This window comes from Neovison vison, chromosome 7 (genome assembly GCF_020171115.1).
Source record: "Neovison vison isolate M4711 chromosome 7, ASM_NN_V1, whole genome shotgun sequence".
Taxonomy (NCBI): Eukaryota; Metazoa; Chordata; class Mammalia; order Carnivora; family Mustelidae; genus Neogale; species Neogale vison.
This window is the reverse complement of record NC_058097.1, coordinates 18579814-18598222: the sequence shown is the minus strand read 5'-3', so window position 1 is coordinate 18598222 and position 18409 is coordinate 18579814. Positions and strand designations below refer to the sequence as shown.

The window sequence follows — 18409 nt, the reverse complement described above, 5'->3', positions numbered from 1 at the left end:
ACGAGCACGCAGGCGCACTGAGCGCCCCCTTCGCTGTCTCTGCCTCCCGCGCGCCGCCCGCAGGGGGCGCCACCACCTCACTGCGCACGCGTCCCCAGCCCGCCCGCGGGTACACGACCACAGCCCACAGCCGGAACCCGGACTGAGGCGGGTCTTTCCCTCTGGCTGCGTCCCTGCTAGTTGGCCAGTCCGTGACTTTGTAGGTGCGGTAGTCGTAGGTAGGGCACTCGGGCTCTGGAATCGGGCAAATTGGTTTTTAACCACTTACTATTTATGAAATCTGCTCTTTACCTCTTAAATCCTCTGTTTGTTCATCTGTGCAGTGGGGATAAATGGGTCTCCATCACCGGCTTCTGTTAGCCTTAAATGAGGTTTTGAATACACACAGAGCCAGGTTCACAAAAAATCCTGTGTGGATAATAACTTTCATTATTATGGTCATTATTGTTCACTCATTTCTTCCATCCTCTGGTGCAATAAGCCCACGCAAGGTCTTGTTTCAAACCACAAAGTTAGCTGCTCCCAGCTGCAGATACAAAGACAAATAAGTCCGCGGCCCTGTTCTTGAGAAGTTCATAGTCTCCAGATGGGAGAGGGATAGTAAGTAAGTACAATATGGCCCTAACCCTAACCCTAACCCTAACCCTTAAGCTGGGGTCCTGAAGGGTGTGCAGAGGAACTCTACCCACTCCCCTTCTAACCTCTCCAAGAATGTTTCACATGGTGTGGGCAAGGAAGCATGTCTCAAGCAGAAAGAACAGCAGGTGTCGTTCCTGGGAGGCAGAGAAGGCAGGGCAGAATGGAGGCTCTAAAGGAATTTTGATGTGGTGGGGTGTTAGGTGAAGGATAGGACATGGTCAGGGGAGGCTTGAGAGACAGCAGGGGCGAGGTTTGAGGCCCTTTAATATAAAAGCAAGAAAAATGTAAAGCGCTCTATTTTCTGTAAAGAGCCACTTTTCAAGAAGAAGAGGGCTGCCTTGTGGGGATGGGTGCCAAGGAAGAGATTTACCCCAAAAGAAAGGGGGAGAGGAGACTAGAAGTCAGAAGAGCAGCAGGAAGGGAGATGAGGGTTCTTTCCCTTCTATTTCCCAGACCCTAAAGGCACCTTCGGGTTAATAATTGCCTGAAATATGATGAAAATGAGCACAGATCCCTGTCCCAGTAAACCCTGGGATGGGAATAGGAGGAGGGACAGTTTGATGGTAATGATGCGGTAAAGTGATGGATACGATTCTCCTGGGTGATGTCCCCGGGATCAGGGTGGGGCACACCCTCTTATGACTTCCCTGGTCCCTACCCAATACCCAGAGAATACAACTGATGGGAAACAAAGGCATGAGGTTCTCCCAGCATGTCATGTGCTTATGCTGTCACATTTCCTTCTCCAGTTGGACAGGTGAAATACAAGGGATAATAAAAGACACCCAGGGAATGTGAGAAGGTCAAAAGACAACAGGTGAGAGTCCACAGCTTAGCTTCTCATGCTCTGTGCAGTCATGGACTGCATGAAAGGAAACATCCCCAAATTTGGTGGGGGACGTCATAATGCCCATGCAGAATTGTATGAATTTGACAAGGGTTTGTGTTGGTGGTGTCTGTAAAAAGATACCACGCAGCATTAGTTTCCTAGAGGTGTTATAACAAAGTACCACAAACTGGGTGGCTGAAAACTGTAGATTCATAGGGGCATCTGGCTGGCTCAGTCGGTAGAGCATGTGACTCTTGATCTCAGGCTTGTGAGTTCGAGCCCCACACTGGGTGCATAGATTACTTAAAAATAAAATCTGTGAGAAAAAAAAATTCTTATATAAAAAAAAAAAAAACCCAACCTGACAGAAATGTATTGTCTCGCAGTAAAGCTCAAAGTCTGAATCAAAGTGTGGGCAGTATGTTTGTTCCTTCTGCAGCCTGAAGGGAAGAATCCTTCTTGGCCTTTCTAGTTCCTGGTGTTTGGCTGGTAATGCTTGGCTTACAGCTCCCCACACTTCAGTCTCTCCTTCCACTGGCACCTGGTACTTGTCTCTCATGTCTCTGTCTGGATCTCTCCTCAAAAAGACATTGGGTCACCAATAAAGATACCCAGTCCCATTGGGTCAGGGCTTACCTCCAGGTGATTCTGATGCACACTCCTGGGTGGCTCAGTCAGTTAAGCATCTGCCTTTGGCTCAGGTCATGACCCCGGGGTCCTGAGACTGAGCCGCACAACGGGGTCCCTGATCAGCAGAGAGCCTGCTTCTGCTTCTCCCTCTCTTTCCCCCTCTCCCTCTGCCGTCTCCCCTGCTTGTGCATGCTGCCAACAAGTACTCTCTCTGTCCAATAAAAAAATTAAAAAAAAAAAATCTGGGGATGCCTGGGTGGCTCAGTTGGTCAAGCAGCTGCCTTCAGCTCAGGTCATGATCCCAGCGTCCTGGGATCGAGTCCCACATCGGGCTCCTTGCTCCGCAGGGAGCCTGCTTCTCCCTCTGACTCTGCCTGCCTCTCTGTCTGCCTGTGCTCGCTCTCGCTCGCTCTCTCTCTCTGACAAATAAATAAATAAAATCTTTAAAAAAAAAATCTGAAAACAATAAAAACACCCACTGACCTAGCCTAGCCCCCCACTGAACAACACAAGTGGGAAAAATGAGCCCCACAACCACAGTAGGACCCCCACTTACTGAGCACTTACTACCTTCCAGCCTTGCCATGCACCATCTCATTTTGGGCTCACCAATGCAATAGATATGTTGCTCACCCCATTTCATAGACAAGAGAGCAGAGGCTTGGAGAGGTGAGTACAATTCCAAGGCCTCACAACTATTAAAAAGTGGTACAAGGATTAGAAATAAATACCCCAGCAGATCTGGCCAGACCCCAGTGAGATCTATTATTTTACCCATCCTGGTTGGTCTTGGCTGGGGCAGACTAAATCCTTGGGCTCCCTGGCAGTTTGGGGCTAGCTCTGCCCTGAAAGAGCATACAATATGTGGGAAATCAGCCATAAAGAATGAGTCACACCCAGGACACCCTCCCTGGCCTCCACCACAATCTCTCCCTTCTTGTCCTTGCCTATCTTTGCCCTTCTCATTCTGGTGCTCTTTGGCCAATTTCTTGTCTTTCTTGCTCACGCCTCCCCTGAGGCAGGTGTGGCTCTGTCATGTTCCCAGTTTTATCACCCAAGCCTGGCTCAGAATGTGGCACTAGCAAGGCTTCAATAAACATGTATTGAATGAAAGAATAAATTTTGGAAACTACTTCCACCATACTTGCTCATTTTCAAATGTCTTACTGGCAATATGTGTATCATCGGTTTTGGCATTCAGCAGTTTGTCCCAAGGAAATCATCAGACATGCCCGCACAGATGTATAAATAAGAATGTTCACTGTAGTGCTATTTACAGTAGGGAAAACTGGTTATTATCTATACATTAGAGCATTGTGCAATTATTAAGTGTCAAGTTCTCCAAGGCTGGCTGAGCAGGGAAATGCTTACCATAGGGCATTGGGTGAAAAAACCCATCACAAAGCTATACGTGTGACTCTGATTGTTTTTTCAGTAATACTAATACATACCAAAAAAGCCTGGCAGATGGCCACTAAAATGTTAACACTTTTGGCTCTTGGGTAATCATATGGCCAGTGGCTTTAATTTTCTTCTCTGTGTTTTTCTGATTCTTCCAAGTTTTCTACAATGAATAGGTGTCACTATTATAATTGCAAAAGGAATGTTTGGGGTCCTAAATGTGTCCAACAAGTTAAGGAAAGGGGGAAAGAATAGATGTTCTAGGGTCTGAGGAGTACATCCTTGACACCAGGAGTCTCACAGACATCATGTTACCTGACCATCCTATTAGCCTTCTAGACTCTCTGTTCCCATTTTATAGATGAGAAGACAGGTTCAGAGAGGTGAAATAACTCGCCCCAGGTCCCACAGCCAGGTATGCTGGAGGCCATGTCAGGGCTCATCCTATCCCACTGTTTGCACACACATACCTACATACTTGGAGTGGAAATGTTTTTTTGTTTTTGTTTTAAGATTTTATATATGAGGCACCTGGGTGACTCAGTGGGTTAAAGCCTCTTCCTTTGGCTCAGGTCATGATCCCAGGGTCCTAGGATTGAGCCCCGAATCCAGCTCTCTGCTCAGTGGGAAACCTGCTTTCCTCCCCTCTCTCTGCCTGCCTCTCTGCCTACTTGTGATGTCTGTCTGTCAAATAAACAAATAGACTCTTAAAAAAATATTTTATCTTATTTATTTATTTTATTCTGGGGTGCTCCCCAGGCACCCCAGAAATTTTTTTTTTTTTTTTAATACAAAAAGCTGACCCTGTCTCAGTCCCACTGGCCGGCTTTGGATGTGGCGGCCCACCCTGGCAGGGTCATCCAAGCAAGGAGTCACCACTTGGAGGAGACAGTATAAGGAATTAATCTTATTACCCGTGGCTTTCAAATATTTGTGAAATTTAAGAATTGTGACTGCAGTTCTGATTCATGGATCTTCAAAGAAAGCAGAGAAGATTTCAGGATTTAAGATAGGTGCAGGTTTGTACAGATTTGAAGACCAGTACCTTATAAGCTTGTAAAACAGGAGCTGGAAATATGATGGTAAACAAAACAGTTGGTTCCTGCTCTTGTCAGAAACTAAGGTTTAGTGAGGAAGATAAAACCAAACAAACAAGCAACAAAGACCTATTTGAGATGTGGTGGTTTTAACAAGGTCTGTTTCCTCCCTTCTGCCCCAGTAATTTGGACAGCTACTGCTTTCATATTTTCATACATTACGGCCATAACACTTCACCATGCTGACCCTGCTCTGCCTTATATCAGTGACACTGGTTCAGTAGCTCCAGAAAAATGCTTGTTTGGGGCAATGTTAAATACTGCTGCAGTTTTGTGCGTTGCAACCATTTATGTTCGTTACAAGCAAGTTCATGCCCTGAATCCTAAAGAGAGTCATATCATCAAATTAATTGAGGCTGGTCTTATACTTGGCTTACTGAGCTGTTTTGGACTTTCTGTTGTTGCAAACTTCCAGACAACGGCCTTATTCTTGTACATGTATGTGGAGCTGTGCTCACCTTTCGTATTAGCTCGTTACACATGTTCGTTCAGACTATCCTTTCCTACCAAATGCAGCTCAAAATTGGCGGCAAACAAGTCTTCTGGATCAGACGACCGGTGGTTATCTGGAGGAAGTTATGTGGAGGAAGTGCATTTAGCATGCTGACTTGTTCATCACTTCTATCCAGTGGGAATTTTGGCACAGATATTGTACAGAAACTCCATTGGAACCCTGAGGACAAAGCTTACATGCTTCACATGAACACCACTGCAGCAGAATGGTCTATGTTTTTCTCCTTCTGTGGTTTTTTCCTGACTTACATTGTGATTTTCAGAAACTTTCTTTACAAGTGGAAACCAATTTACATGGATTAACCCTCTATGACACTGCTCCTTGCCTTGTGAACACTGAACGAACTCGGATACTTTCCAGAGATTTATGATGAAGGGATAAAATGTATCTGTGATGGGGCACCTAGGTAGCTCAGTCAGTTAAGCATCCCAGGGTCCTGGGATCCAGCCCTGCATCAGGTTCCCTGCTCAGCAGAAAACCTGCTTCTCCTCCCTCTGCCTGCTGCTCTGCTACTTGTGCTCTCTATCTCTCTGTCAAAGAAATAAAACCTTAAAATATAGATTTGTATCTATGATTATTGTGATTCTCAGGGATTTGGGAGAAATGTTCATGAAAGTTCTTTATTCTTCTCTGAAATTTTAACGAGTTAATCATGGCTGACAGTAATATTGATGAATACTGATAATCAAGAGCCATGAATAAAGCCATTTGATAAGTTATTTTAAAGGGTATCTTCAAGAAGACCATATAAAAACATTTATGCCTTACTTTTTTTTTAATCCAAGAAAATAAAACCAAAGGACTACAGAAAAAAAAAAAAAAGAAAGAAAGAAAGAAAGAAAAGAAAAGCTATAATTTTGCTTTTAGAGTCTCCAGGCCACAAGGCTTCTGGCCTGGCCTGTAGGCGGCCTGTAGGCCCTGTGCATAACATACAGCAACAAAGCCACATACAGTACATGGGACTCTACTTGTTGGAACAGCATTGGACATCTGTTGTCTCAACCAATACTCACAGGATCCCTATGAGCTAGGCCAGGCAGGGACAATCCCTTCGTCACCTTGTAGAGCAAGGTGTACCTTTGTACCTTTGAGAGAGGAAGTAAGATCTGGTCAAGGCCACTTGAATGAGTTATGGCTGTTTAAGCTGCTCCTGCCCTCCTCCCCCAACCATTCATCATGGCCCTCATACCACCCACACCCTCTCCCTGCTCCCCCTCCCTTATAAACAGTGAAATCTAGGAGCCACTAATGCCAGTGAGACCAAAGAGTAAACTTCTGGGCAGTGAAACCAATTCATTTTTAAAGACAGCCCATAACTGAGACAGGAGGCTCCTTAATGGGGTTATCAGCTTTCCCAGATTGACCTGAATGGGCTGCTGGGCTAACGAGGGCTTTACCTGAAATGGGCAAAACTGGGCAGAGCGCACTGGCTCCTCTCACCTGCCCAGCACTCCAGAACCCGGAGAAAATTGCTGAAGACAGAGTGCAGGAAGCAAAGAATTAGATAAACTTGTATTTGGTTGTTAAAGAGGTAATAGTTTCCTCCCGAAGGTACAAAGGAATAAGCAATTGTGTCCCTCCCACCCCCATTCCGCACCTTCCCCCACCCTTCCAGTCTCCCAGTCTCCTTCCAGGAGGCAAACACTCTCCAAAGCTTAAATTCTTCCAGGGAAAGTCTTGCATATATGCAAATGACAATCAAATTTAAAATCCACTTCCTCCCCCTCTTCATGCTTTTAAACATGTTGAATGAGGAACTGGGCAGCACTGGACTTTTTATCTTTGCTCTGTCACTTGCTATGTTCCCTAACTCAATTTCCTGAAGGCTTACTTTACTCATTTGGAAAAAAAAAAGGGGGCAAAAATCCATCTAGGGTTGCTGTGCAGATGAAATTGGTTGCAAAATTATATGCATAATTCCAACTTTTTAAATACTACAAATAAATATGGACTAGGCCTGGGTGACTCTGAAGGAAGAAGTAGCTCTGTGAAGGAGATACATTTGGGCCCCCTCCCCAGACCTGAGAGTGTTGCAACTCCCCCCAGGAGAAGGGACTGAGCAAGCTTTTGTCTTCTTGGTGTGAGGATGAGAGTTCTGGCTTAGCCCTGGGGCCTGTCACATGCTGATTCCAAGGGCCCCATAGTGCCAAATCTCTATCAGGAGTCTCCTGCCCCCACCTGCCGGTCCTATTTCTAGTAAGGACACCTTCCAGCTCCTGGGTCAGAGAAGAGATCTAGGCAGGGCTGTGAAGTCACTGACTGACCTTGACCCAGCCAACCAGTTGTCAATTAATCTCCGCAACTCTAACTTGTGGAACTGAGGTTTGAGGCCAAGAAGAGGGAAACTGAGATAACCACAGAGTTGTAGGGGAGTCAGGCAGACAAGATGGCAGATTCCTTCACAAGGTCAGTGAAGAGCAGGGCCTGAAAAAGTCTCCTCTGGTCAAGGTCAAATGGCCCTCTACCTCCTGTTGGGTACAGATCCCTGAGTGGGATCTTCTGTCTGTCCTTCCATCAACCCCCCTATTTGTCTTCCCAAAACTGCCTGCTGAGGCCTAGTCAGAGATGAGGCCTATCTTTGGCACAAGGCCACGTCCTAACATGAATCAGATTGGGTGGCCTGAAGCCAGTGGGTGGAAGACAGAGGACTCACCAGCAAGGAGGGCACGGCAAGGACCAAGACTTATTGGTGGGAAAATGTTGGGCCAAGGCAGGCAGGGAGGTTGAGTACAGGGTGGAGGGCCTGAGTTCCCAGCAGGGGTGCCGAAGGTCAGGAAGAGAAAAGGAGCGTAAGGACAAACAGCAAGCTGGAGAGGGATGGGCAGATAGTCCTGCAGGGAAGGAGGAAGCAATGGAGAGAAGAAGAGGGTGAGAGGCAGGGTCTCAGACTTGGTTCTTGGCTCTTGACCACCTGTCCTCAATGCCCACTGGATGCTACTTCCTCCCTATTCCCCCTTTGGGGACAGAGGTTTGGATTGCCAGTCCTCTCCCCTCTCCTAGACCCATAACCATGGGACCTCTGCCCCCAGCACCAAAGAGAAGTGGTAAAGAGCACAATGTCTAGAGTGAGACCATCTGGGCGTGAATCCTTTGCACACTGCACAGATCATGTACCTCTCGAGGCTTCAGCCCTGTCTCTGTGCAAGTGGGCTCTTAGAGTACCACACAATGTCTAGGGTAGCTAAGGAAGTTAGATGACCCAAAGGACCCAAAGCTTGGTCCAGCACCTGCCATATAGTGTCTAGCTCCAGTTCTGGACACTTGATGGTCAATGCACTTTGCAGTTTTGAGGGGACTCTCCAATCCCTGAGGACTCAGGACCCAGAGTCTAGGTTCCCTGGTAATGGGTAATGGGATCTGCGGCTCATGGGATGGGATGCGATGTGGAGAACCCAGGGCGGTTCACGGCACAGTACAGTGGAGCCTGTACACGTGAATAGGGGGGAGAGTCGTCCAGCCAGGGTGGGGGAGGGGAGGTGGGGAGTAGGAAGAGGTCTTTAGGTCCCTTGACTCTCCACCTGGACTCAGCTCTGGGGTTCAACTGGTCTGCGGGTGGGCGGGGGCGGGGCACCGCCGGCCTCTTCAGCCCTGCCGGGGGTTGGGGGGCGGGTCCCCCGGGAACTGCTCCTCCCGCGCGCCGCAGCTTTAAGAGGCAGCTCGGAGGTAGCGAGCGGGGCCGGAGCCGCAGCCAGAGCCAGCGGAACTGAGCCGAGCAGGCAGGTGCACGGCTGCGGGGACAGCAGCGGCATGACCGGCCACCACGGCTGGGGCTACGGCCAGAACGACGGTAGGTATAGACCCGCCAGCCCCGACCCTCTGGATCTAACCCCCTACCCTCGAGCCCAGTCGGATTTCCCGGATCCGCAAGCCTCCACCCTCCGGACCGGACCGGGACACCCCTCTGGTCCAGCCCCCAGAACCCAGGCCACCTGCCTGACGCGAGCCCTGGCTCCCCTGCCCCCCTGCTCCTGGCCCAAAGTCCGCGCTGCGACCCCGCCAGCCCCGCCGCCAGCGAGCCACCCCGCGGGTGAGCGTGAGTCTTGCCGCCTCCTCCGCGCAGCCCGACTGCCGTGCTCGTCCGGACCGGGGCCCCGACACTCACTCACCCGCGGCAGGCACAGGGGGCGAAGGTTGCCCTGGGCGGCGGGGGGCGGTCGGGGCCGAGCGCAGTGCGCGGGTGTCTATGCGGGGAGCGCGCACGGCGTGTGTGCGGGGGGACCTCCCGGGAGCCAGGCTCTGCTGGACAAGGGCGCGGTGTCCCCGGGAGAGTTTCCCCGCGGAAGTGTCCGAGCTTTCGCATCGGCAGGTATGTGAGGAAGGGGGAACTGGGGGTGCACGAGTGTGTCTGGGTGTCTACATCAAGGAGGGTGTCTGAGCACGTCCTGGTGTGAAGCGTGGGAGTGCGTGGCCCACATCAGCCTCCTGTCTGGGTGAATAGCTCCCAGATCCTGCCTCAGTTTCCTTAGGATGCAGAGGAAGGGAGAAGGAGGCAGGGGTGAGAGCCAGATGGCTTGAATGTGGTCTGGGGCAGGTCAGTTACCTTTTGAGCTATTTTTTTCCAAGTTGGGGTGGGGGTGTGGGGTAACGGCTCCCCGCTTTCTGTCAGGTGAACAATGAAGACCCAAGATCCACGCTGCCAGAAGGAAACCCCAGGCAGGGCAGGTGGATGTGGGGAGACAGGGAAGTGCTGGTGAGAGAACACTCCTCATCTCCCCTTTTCCGGGAGTTACTCTTTGAGGGAGGGTGGGGGTCCTGGGCTAATCTTTGGGTTAGGAAGTGGCAGTGGGCCAGAGGAAGCTAGGGAGGTGCTGTGATGTGTCTGGCTCCCTCTGGAACACAGGGACACAGGAGCATACTCTGGAGGGGAGACCCCCAGATCTGGGCGTGAAAAAGCTAGAGACAGTCACAAAAAGGCAACAGAGACCAGCAGAGTTGGAGAGAGACGGAGAAGGGGCAGGTTGACAGTACCCGTAGAAGATCATCTTCCCTCCAGCACCGGCTCCGAACTAGCTTCTGGGTGCTTCCTCCAGAATTGGAGTCCCCTGACTGTTAGTCCTGCCTACCAGCTCTGAGCATACAGTATCTTATATGGCCTGCCCCACGGGCCTGCCTGCTCAGGCCACTGCCCCTCACCCAGCCGGACCTGGGCCATTCAGTCTAGGGGCAATGAGGGAGGGAAGGACAGAAGATAGAGGTGCGGGCATGCGGCATGCTCGCAGGACTTCAAAAATAACCCAGTGGGTCTGGGCCACGATTCTGAGTCATCCATTGGGGACACAGCTCTGTCGGCACCTGCTGCTGTTTTCTGAGGAAAACTTAAGAAGCCAAAAACGGGGAGAAGCACCAGCCGGCAATAGCTCTAAAAATAGGTTGCATCTCAGGATGTTCCCCAGGGAGATGCCGAGCCTCTTGGCTGCAGATGGAGCCTCTGGGAGGCAGGTGGTGGGCGCTCGTGGGTGTGCATGCAGGTGTGTGTGTGTGTGTGTGTGTACGTGCTTGCACGAGTGTGTGTTTTGCTGTAGTCTTTTATTGCAGACCTGGGTTTGCAACAGGGGTGTTCGTGTGTGATGGTGCGTATGTGTGTGTCAGGTGTAGTTGGTAGGACTGTGGGTGTGTATGTACACATGTATGTTGCTGGGTCCAGCAACGAACCCAGGTCACTGTGCACATATGTGTGCACACGTGAAAATCTCTATAGATCTGTAGGCACACGCAAGGGGAGGGCAACTGGGACTGCCCAGGCTGTATGTTTATACCCGTACCCAAGTTTGTGTGTGTGTGTGTGTGTGTGTGTGTGTGCACGTGCACACGCACGTGTGCATGAATGGCCTTCGTTTCTTTCACCTATGAAATGGGGATCATGCTAGTCTCTGTTGCACAATGTGGTCGTGAGGGGCAAGCACATGTCACAGAGCCAAAGCTAGGTTGACTTTAGCTCTTGTTACTATTATCACAAACACCAACACGAACATGCTCAAGGTGTGGGAAGAGGCCAGATACCTGGGAGGACCAGGTCAGGGACTTCAGAGGCCTGGGGCCCTCTGGGAGCATGTATTGGGAGTTGGGGAGGAGTCGCTGCCTGGAGCCACACACCCGGGCTTGTGGCTATCTCCTGCTCCCTTGCATGAATTACCTCTCTGGGCCTCCTCTCACCTCTGGGGGCAGAGTTTTAGTGAGGCCATTTTGCAGAAAGGAAATGGAGGCAGAGAGGGAAATGGCAGAGGTGGGACTGGAGCTCCAAAGCAGGGGCTGACATCTGAAGGGGTATGGGGAGACTGTCCCCCACAGGCATCCTCCACCTGCAAACTCAGAGATCCAAGCCAGCCCGAGCCCTTGCCCTCTCCCCACCTGCAGGCCCCTCACAGTGGCACAAGCTGTATCCCATTGCCCAGGGAGACCGCCAGTCACCAATCAATATTGTGTCCAGCCAGGCTGTGTACTCGCCCAGCCTGAAACCACTGGAGCTTTCCTATGAAGCCTGCATATCCCTCAGCATCACCAACAATGGCCACTCTGTCCAGGTGGACTTCAATGACAGCGATGACCGAACTGGTAAGTGGCCCTTGCCAGAGGCTGGCCCCCCCCCTCCCACTGGGGTCCTCACCCTGCATGGGGCAGGCTCAGGAAGGGCAGGATGCTGTGGTGGGGAAGGGAGGCTCCACCTCTCACTAGCTGTGAAGCCTTGGGCTGAGCCTCCATCTCCTTATGCATACAACGGGAGCAGTAAGACCCTCTTTTCCTCTCTGGGTCACAGAGAGGAAAAATAAAAAACGGAAGTGATGTTTGTAGTACTGGCATAAAGCAGATGCTCAAGAAATGCGAATTCCCTTCCTTCTCTTCCATTTACAGCTTTAGGTTAGGTTTGTTTTCAGTCCAGGCCCTCTCACTGACCTGCTGTGCGGCCCAAGGCCAAACCCTCCTCCCTGTGTGATCTGGCCAAGCCCAGAGAGAGAAGGAAGCTGGAGTGTTCTGTGTGCCAGGTCCCTTGCTAAGGTCTTAGGCAACTCTTTTATTCCTCTCAAGAACCCACCTCTAAGATGGGCAAGCAGAGACCCAATGAGCACGGGTGTGCCAAAATCAGCCTGGTCCAATTCCAAAAGTCTTGTCTCCAGTCCACCCACAGCCTCAAGATTCCAGTCAGCTTGGGCCAGAGAGAGGCCCGCAGAACTTATGACATCTGTTTATCCTTGGTTGAGAGTTCAGGTTCTTTCATAATAAATTCCTAGGCAGAAGCCTCAGAAATGCTCCTCAGTGAAGAGATTTTATCCTTATGAACAGGCCTATGAGGGGTGGAGTGAATCAAGGAGGGAAGCTGCTAGAGTTTCTTGCGTAAGGAAGTAATTGGTACTCTGCCCCTATCCACCTTTCCCCCCACACACAATGAAAGCACATAAGGGAACTTAAGTTTCAAGAAGAAAATCAAAAAGCAGAGAAGAGGAGGGAAGCCAGAGAAGAGTGATCTTAGTTGCTTAGCACTGAGTTCCCTGGTAGGCTAGGAAAAGAGGGAAAGAGGACCAGTTATAGCTCTTGTTGCAGAAGGGAAGAAATCCAGCAGACCCTCAGAAGAGAGACACTTCCTGGTACTGAGTTTTTAATAAAGCCTCTGACCCAGGGGCACCTGGGTGGCTCAGTGGGTTAAGCCGCTGCCTTCGGCTCAGGTCATGATCTCAGGGTCCTGGGATCGAGTCCCGCATCGGGCTCTCTGCTCAGCGAGGAGCCTGCTTCCCTCTCTCTCTCTCTGCCTGCCTCTCCATCTACTTGTGATTTCTGTCAAATAAATAAATAAAATCTTTAAAAAAAAAAAAAAATCCTCTGACCCAGAGCTTGGGGGAGGGACATGGGGCTCTTGATGACCCTAAATGACAGTTTTTAAAGGAGCAGTTTTCATATGACTATACCTTCTAACAGCCTCTAGAGGGCATTGAGGGTTCAATTCAAACCTCAATAGCTTAGTGAAGGCTGTTGTTGGGAGGCAGGGAGGGAGTACAAGGGGGCATTGTCTCTGGATCAGTGATCCAGTAGCTTACTTTGAAGCCTAGCTCCCTCTCCTACTAAGATACCCAGGCTTGAAGGAGTAGGGAGTCAGGGGAAGGAGAGTGGGCTTTGGGAGTGAGACTGCTGGGGTTCTGCCCCTCACCGGCTGTGTGACTTTGGGCATGACATCTGCTTTTCCGAACCTCAGCCATACATCTGTCCAACAGGGGTAATAATATGTTCCTCTCTAGGACACTATGGGGGTTGATGGCAACAGAGTGCAGAATACGTGGTGAGGGCACAGTGAGTGACAGTTTGTTCAATAGTCAGGACATTGGGAGAGGGCTAGAGGTGCTATGCTCAAGGGCTTAGGTGGGGAGTTTACTCCCGACAGACCACACTGTAGCATCCCAGGTGGGGCATGCTCGGAGGCGTGGGCCCTCACAGGTCCTATCAGGGAGCTCGGCCTGCAGGCCCTACCACTCCTGCCTCCCCAGGATGGGACAGCTTGATTGGGCCCCTGCCATGGCCACCTTCCCAGCCTCTCTTTGTTAACCCTCCAGCAATGCTATGGACAGACCCTGCTTCTCAGATAAGGCCAGGTAGCAAGGGTGGGCCTTTGGACTGTTCCGTCATCCTCCTCCTCACAGGCCCCACAAAGGCCTGTCACCCATCCTGGAGGGGCCTTAGTGTGGAACTCTGAGCCGAGGGCTGCTGTCACCTGATCCTAGGGCTCCCTCTACGGCCAGATCCCTTTCACCTGGAAATTCAATCAGTCTCAGGAGGCCTTGTGTTTGGCCCCAGCTCACCAGGTATCAGGGTGAGAAAGTCACCAAACCAGCATAAGTAGGGACCTACTAAGAGGCCATGGGAGATGGCCTAGGTCTGGTCATCAGAGTGTGGACCCTTAGGAGCTGCACTCTGGAAAATACCAGGTCCTGAGAAGGCTCAGGCTCAGGGTTCTAGGGAGACAGTGTGATCTGGCAAGTAGGGGCTTGGGCTCTGGACTTACGAGGGAGATAAAGGCTTATATCTTAGCTCAGTGCCTTGCTGCGTGACCTGGGCCAAATGTCTTGCCCTTTCTGTGCCATTTTTCCCCATTATGAGACAGTGATAATAACAGGTTCTGTCCCTCATGACTTCTAAAAGGCTTCCAGAAGGACTGAACAAAAGAATCCTTCCAATCTAGCCCTTGGTCAGGGATCCCGACATAAGAGTCCTCTTATTAGTGGTAATGGGGACCTGGGAGACAAGGTCCCAGCTTCCATACAGAAGTGGGAGGGAAAGGGGAGGATGGCCAAGTGGACTGACGTATTCTATCACTACCTTTGCCACCTTCAGGCAACCACCATGGCCCTGCTAAGGGCCTAGGGGACTAGGTGAGCTTGGCCCCAAGCGTAGTTAGCCCAACGAATTTTCCAAATGAAAACTTTCTCTGTGTCCTGGACACTGGCCTGGTCCTGGCACCACCACCTGCTGGGCCACGTGGGATCTCTCACATCAATGACTCCACACCCCACTTCTTCCTGCAGTGGTGACTGGGGGGCCCTTGGATGGGCCATACCGGCTCAAGCAGTTCCATTTCCACTGGGGCAAGAAGCACAGTGTGGGCTCAGAACACACGGTAGATGGCAAGTCATTCCCCAGCGAGGTAAGGGCCCTCTACCTGAATCCCTTTACTGTTCGGGGAAGGACAGGAGAGTCAGGGACCTGAAGGGTGCCTGTGTGGGGCTCTGGAGAGGGTGAGGAGGAGCACCCAGGGGTTTCCAGAGAGACACTTTCCACCGGCCCCCGGCATGGGGTCTTGCACCTGACCTCTGCCTACTAATAGCCTGCTCTGTGGGTCCAGAAGGAGTTTTCTGAAGAATAGTCCAGTCCCACCACATGCTTGCTAACAACCCTTTAAGGACAAGGCTGGCATTTAAGGCCCCACACGTAGTGGCTTTGCCTGACCTCATCTTTTCCTGATCTCTCCCCATATTGACTGGCATGTGATGAATGTCCTGTCCACGCCCAGCTCCTGCAAACCACCAAGCTTTTGCCTACGCTATTCTCTCTACCTGGGGTAGTTTTCCCCAGGGTTCTATCTGATAACCCCCTACTCATTCTTTGGACCCAGCTGCTAGCACTGCCTCCTCCAAGACGTTTCACACGGAGGGCCATTATCTATTTCACAGTTCACTAAGGGCAGGGCCCCAGCCAGATTCCTCTTTGGTCACTGGGGGCTCAGGAAAAGGTGGGGCTCAGAACAGTGTGGATGCTATCTGTGACCACTGGGGGCTCCACCGGGGACTCTTCTGGGTCCTCCCAGAGGCTTGGGAGGTTTAACAGCCTTACCCCACTTGCAGAGGGGCCAGGAGTCCAGTGGGAGTGAGGGAAGCCCGGCTCTGAGCTTCCAGGGCCCCTCGGAGGCGCTAAGCACTGGCCTTGCCCCCGCAGCTGCACCTTGTTCACTGGAATGCCAAGAAATATAGCACCTTTGGGGAGGCAGCCTCAGCACCTGATGGCCTGGCTGTCGTCGGTGTCTTCTTGGAGGTAAGGGGTGGTTACTGGGGGCAAGAGGGGCATGGGAAGCCTGGCGCTGGGCCTCATTCCAAACATGGTGGGTGCTGGGCTCACACTACCCTTTCCCTAACAGACAGGGAACGAGCACCCCAGCATGAACCGGCTGACAGATGCGCTGTACATGGTTCGGTTTAAGGTGAGCCGGGGGGTCTGTAGCCCTGACCCGAGCAGCCTGGTGGGAGGGAGGATGAGGGTGGAGCAGAGAGTGGGCCCATCCACTGCTCCAATGTGATAGCAAACCCCTGCTGAGCTGAAGGTTACAGGTTAGCAGCTGCAGGGCCCTGCGAATGACTCCTCTTCACCAGAGTCAGTGGCCTCACGGAGTGCCCAGCACACCACCCGGTTGGGTGTAGGACTGGTCAAAGGCCATCTTACAGGAAGCTAAGGGCAGCTGAAGGACAAAGCAGAGACAGAACACGGAGACTAGAGAGCTTAAGGAACCACAGCTTTTACATACCGGCCAACAGGTGGACCGGGCCTGGGCCGGGCAGGGAGATGGCCTCTGGTATCACAGGCCTAGGCCCACATTTGCATCAGTGGGCCAAGGAGAAGCCTAAATCCTACTGACAGGAAAGAGTGGGGAGGATGCTGGTCTGGTCCAAGTGGCAGGTCTATGCTGATTCCTGCCCTGCCCCAGGGAACGAAGGCCCAGTTCAGCTGCTTCAACCCCAAGTGCCTCCTGCCTGCCAGCCGGCACTACTGGACCTACCCGGGCTCCCTGACAACCCCCCCACTGAGTGAGAGTGTCACCTGGATCGTGCTGCGGGAACCTATCAGCATCTCTGAGAGGCAGGTGAGTTTTCCCAGAGAACCAGGTGAGATGGGATGATATGGCATTCAGGGCCCATCCCAGGGAGTGCGACTTTCCCAACCAACAAGCTATAGCTTATGGTCCCACCATCAAGGCTGCCACCTTTTACTAATAGACATTTAGATTCTTTTAAAAAAAAAAAAAAAGTATGCTCAATGCCCAACGTGGGGTTTGAACTCATGACCCTGAGATCAAGATTTGGTTGCTTTCTGAATGAGTCAGCCAGGTGCTGCCCAGCCCCCCCACAACCTCCTTTTTCTTTCTTGCTTTCTTTTTGTTTGTTTGTTTGTTTTTGTTTTCCTATTTAGATACTTCGGGAGTTCACTTGATTGTAAGTCATTAGGACCTCAGCACAGGCTGAGAGGCTAGGTCCCTGGATCCTAGGACCTCCCCTACCAACTGTGTTAGAATCTGAATCCTGCAGGTGTTGATAAGTCTTAGCTACACGGAATTGGAACTGGAGCTAGGTGGGGCAGCGTCCAGGTTCAGAGGGCCTTTAGTGGGTGAATATTTGAGGTCGGGATCCCAAAGAAAGAACGAGTGGGGAGGAGTGGGGACAAGACCTGGGAGCAAGAGGAGGGAGAGGTGGAGCCAATTGGCCAGATGATATGTCTGGGATCAGAGAGGACCACACCACCCCCATTCTGCCCTGAGTATCTCTTCCATCTTCTCAAGATGGAGAAGTTCCGGAGCCTGCTTTTCACCTCAGAGGACGATGAGAGGATCCACATGGTGAACAACTTCCGGCCGCCACAGCCACTGAAGGGCCGCGTGGTGAAGGCCTCTTTCCGGGCCTGAGCTGCCCGCCTGCCCAGGCGGCCACTAGAGCACCATTTTCCCAAGGGCTTCCACGTCAGCAGACACCAAACCATCCGAGGCTCCCTGCCTGGGGGTGGGGGGCGGTTTGTGGACCCCCCCACTTCAGCTGGCTTTCTCCTTGGCCACCCTGGAGGATTCTTGATGGGACCCTCAAGTCAGGGGACACCCTTCAGCTGGGGACAGGAAGGACAGGAGCTGAGCATGGTCCAAGCCTGAGGCTGCCTCTGCTCTCCAAGACCCAAAGGCCCCTGGGAATCTCTCCCATCTTCCCCACTGGCAGTGCCGGCAACCCCACCCTGAGCTCACACTGTGATGGACGAGACCGAGCTCTCTGGGGCAGGCAGCTGGCATTGCCAGAAAGACTCAAGCAATAATTAGAGGTGGGCAGGGCTGCCCTCTCGGCATTACCTCTTCTGCAGGCCTCCGCCATGCACGCACCTCACTGCCGGGCCATTAAAATCAGCACCCAGCCTGCTGGAGATGACATGGCCTTTTCCCTCCAGCCACCTGCTGCCATGGGCAGACACTGGCTACAGCTTCTGTAGTATCTTCCCTCAGCCCTACCTGGCCACCAAAGCCACCTACATGACAATCCATCCATGCAATTATTAATAAACTCATCTATTCATGCCACAAATACCCACTGAGTGTCTGGGCTGTATCAAAGACTGTTCTAGGCATTGGGGGAACTGACAGTGGTAAGTCAAGTGGAGTATGTGGGGAGGGACATGGGTATTGAGCGGGTGAGAGTTATATAGAGGGCAGGGTGGGGGCCATGGAAGCAGAGAAGAGGGGGAAGGCCTATCTCATCTAAATTAAACTCCAGTCAGTATTCCAAAGCAGAGAGAAGGGACCAGCAAGTCTGAAGCCAAGGGATAGCAGGTGTGCAAGCCTAAAGGTGAGAGAGAGCCCAGAGTGTGGAGCTGAAAAGGACCAGGGGAGAGGCTGGGACTCTCCTGAGGCTAATGGGGAGTCACAAAGAGTCTGGGGTAGAGGCAGATGTAGAACCGGGGCAGATCCCTGGGGGCTGTGAATGAGCACGCAGGAGTGGCAGCAGGGAGGAGGTGGTGGCCAGTGGCCAGGAAAAAGGGGATGGGATGGTAGAGGTGAGGAGCAGTGGGCTAGATGAG

At 51.8% G+C, this 18409-nt stretch overlaps 1 protein-coding gene and 1 pseudogene across 1 annotated transcript; both read left to right on the top strand.

Annotated features, from left to right (window-relative positions):
• Positions 1 to 4599: 4599 nt before the first annotated feature.
• LOC122913765 lies at positions 4600 to 5480 on the top strand (annotated as a pseudogene).
• Positions 5481 to 8793: 3313 nt separating this feature from the next.
• CA7 (carbonic anhydrase 7) lies at positions 8794 to 17916 on the top strand. Its single transcript, XM_044260396.1, has 7 exons — positions 8794 to 8897; positions 11465 to 11662; positions 14617 to 14735; positions 15524 to 15619; positions 15723 to 15785; positions 16287 to 16442; positions 17136 to 17916. Exons 1-7 carry the CDS (start codon positions 8858 to 8860, stop codon positions 17256 to 17258), a joined length of 795 nt encoding a protein of 264 aa, XP_044116331.1. The 5' UTR covers positions 8794 to 8857; the 3' UTR covers positions 17259 to 17916.
• The last annotated feature ends 493 nt before the right edge of the window (positions 17917 to 18409 follow it).

Coding starts and splice junctions, on each gene's coding strand:
- CA7 (XM_044260396.1), top strand. CDS start 8,858: ATGACCGGCCACCACGGCTGGGGCTACGGCCAGAACGACG. Junction 8,898..11,464: donor GGGCTACGGCCAGAACGACG/GTAGGTATAGAC, acceptor CCCCACCTGCAG/GCCCCTCACAGTGGCACAAG. Junction 15,620..15,722: donor TCGTCGGTGTCTTCTTGGAG/GTAAGGGGTGGT, acceptor TTTCCCTAACAG/ACAGGGAACGAGCACCCCAG.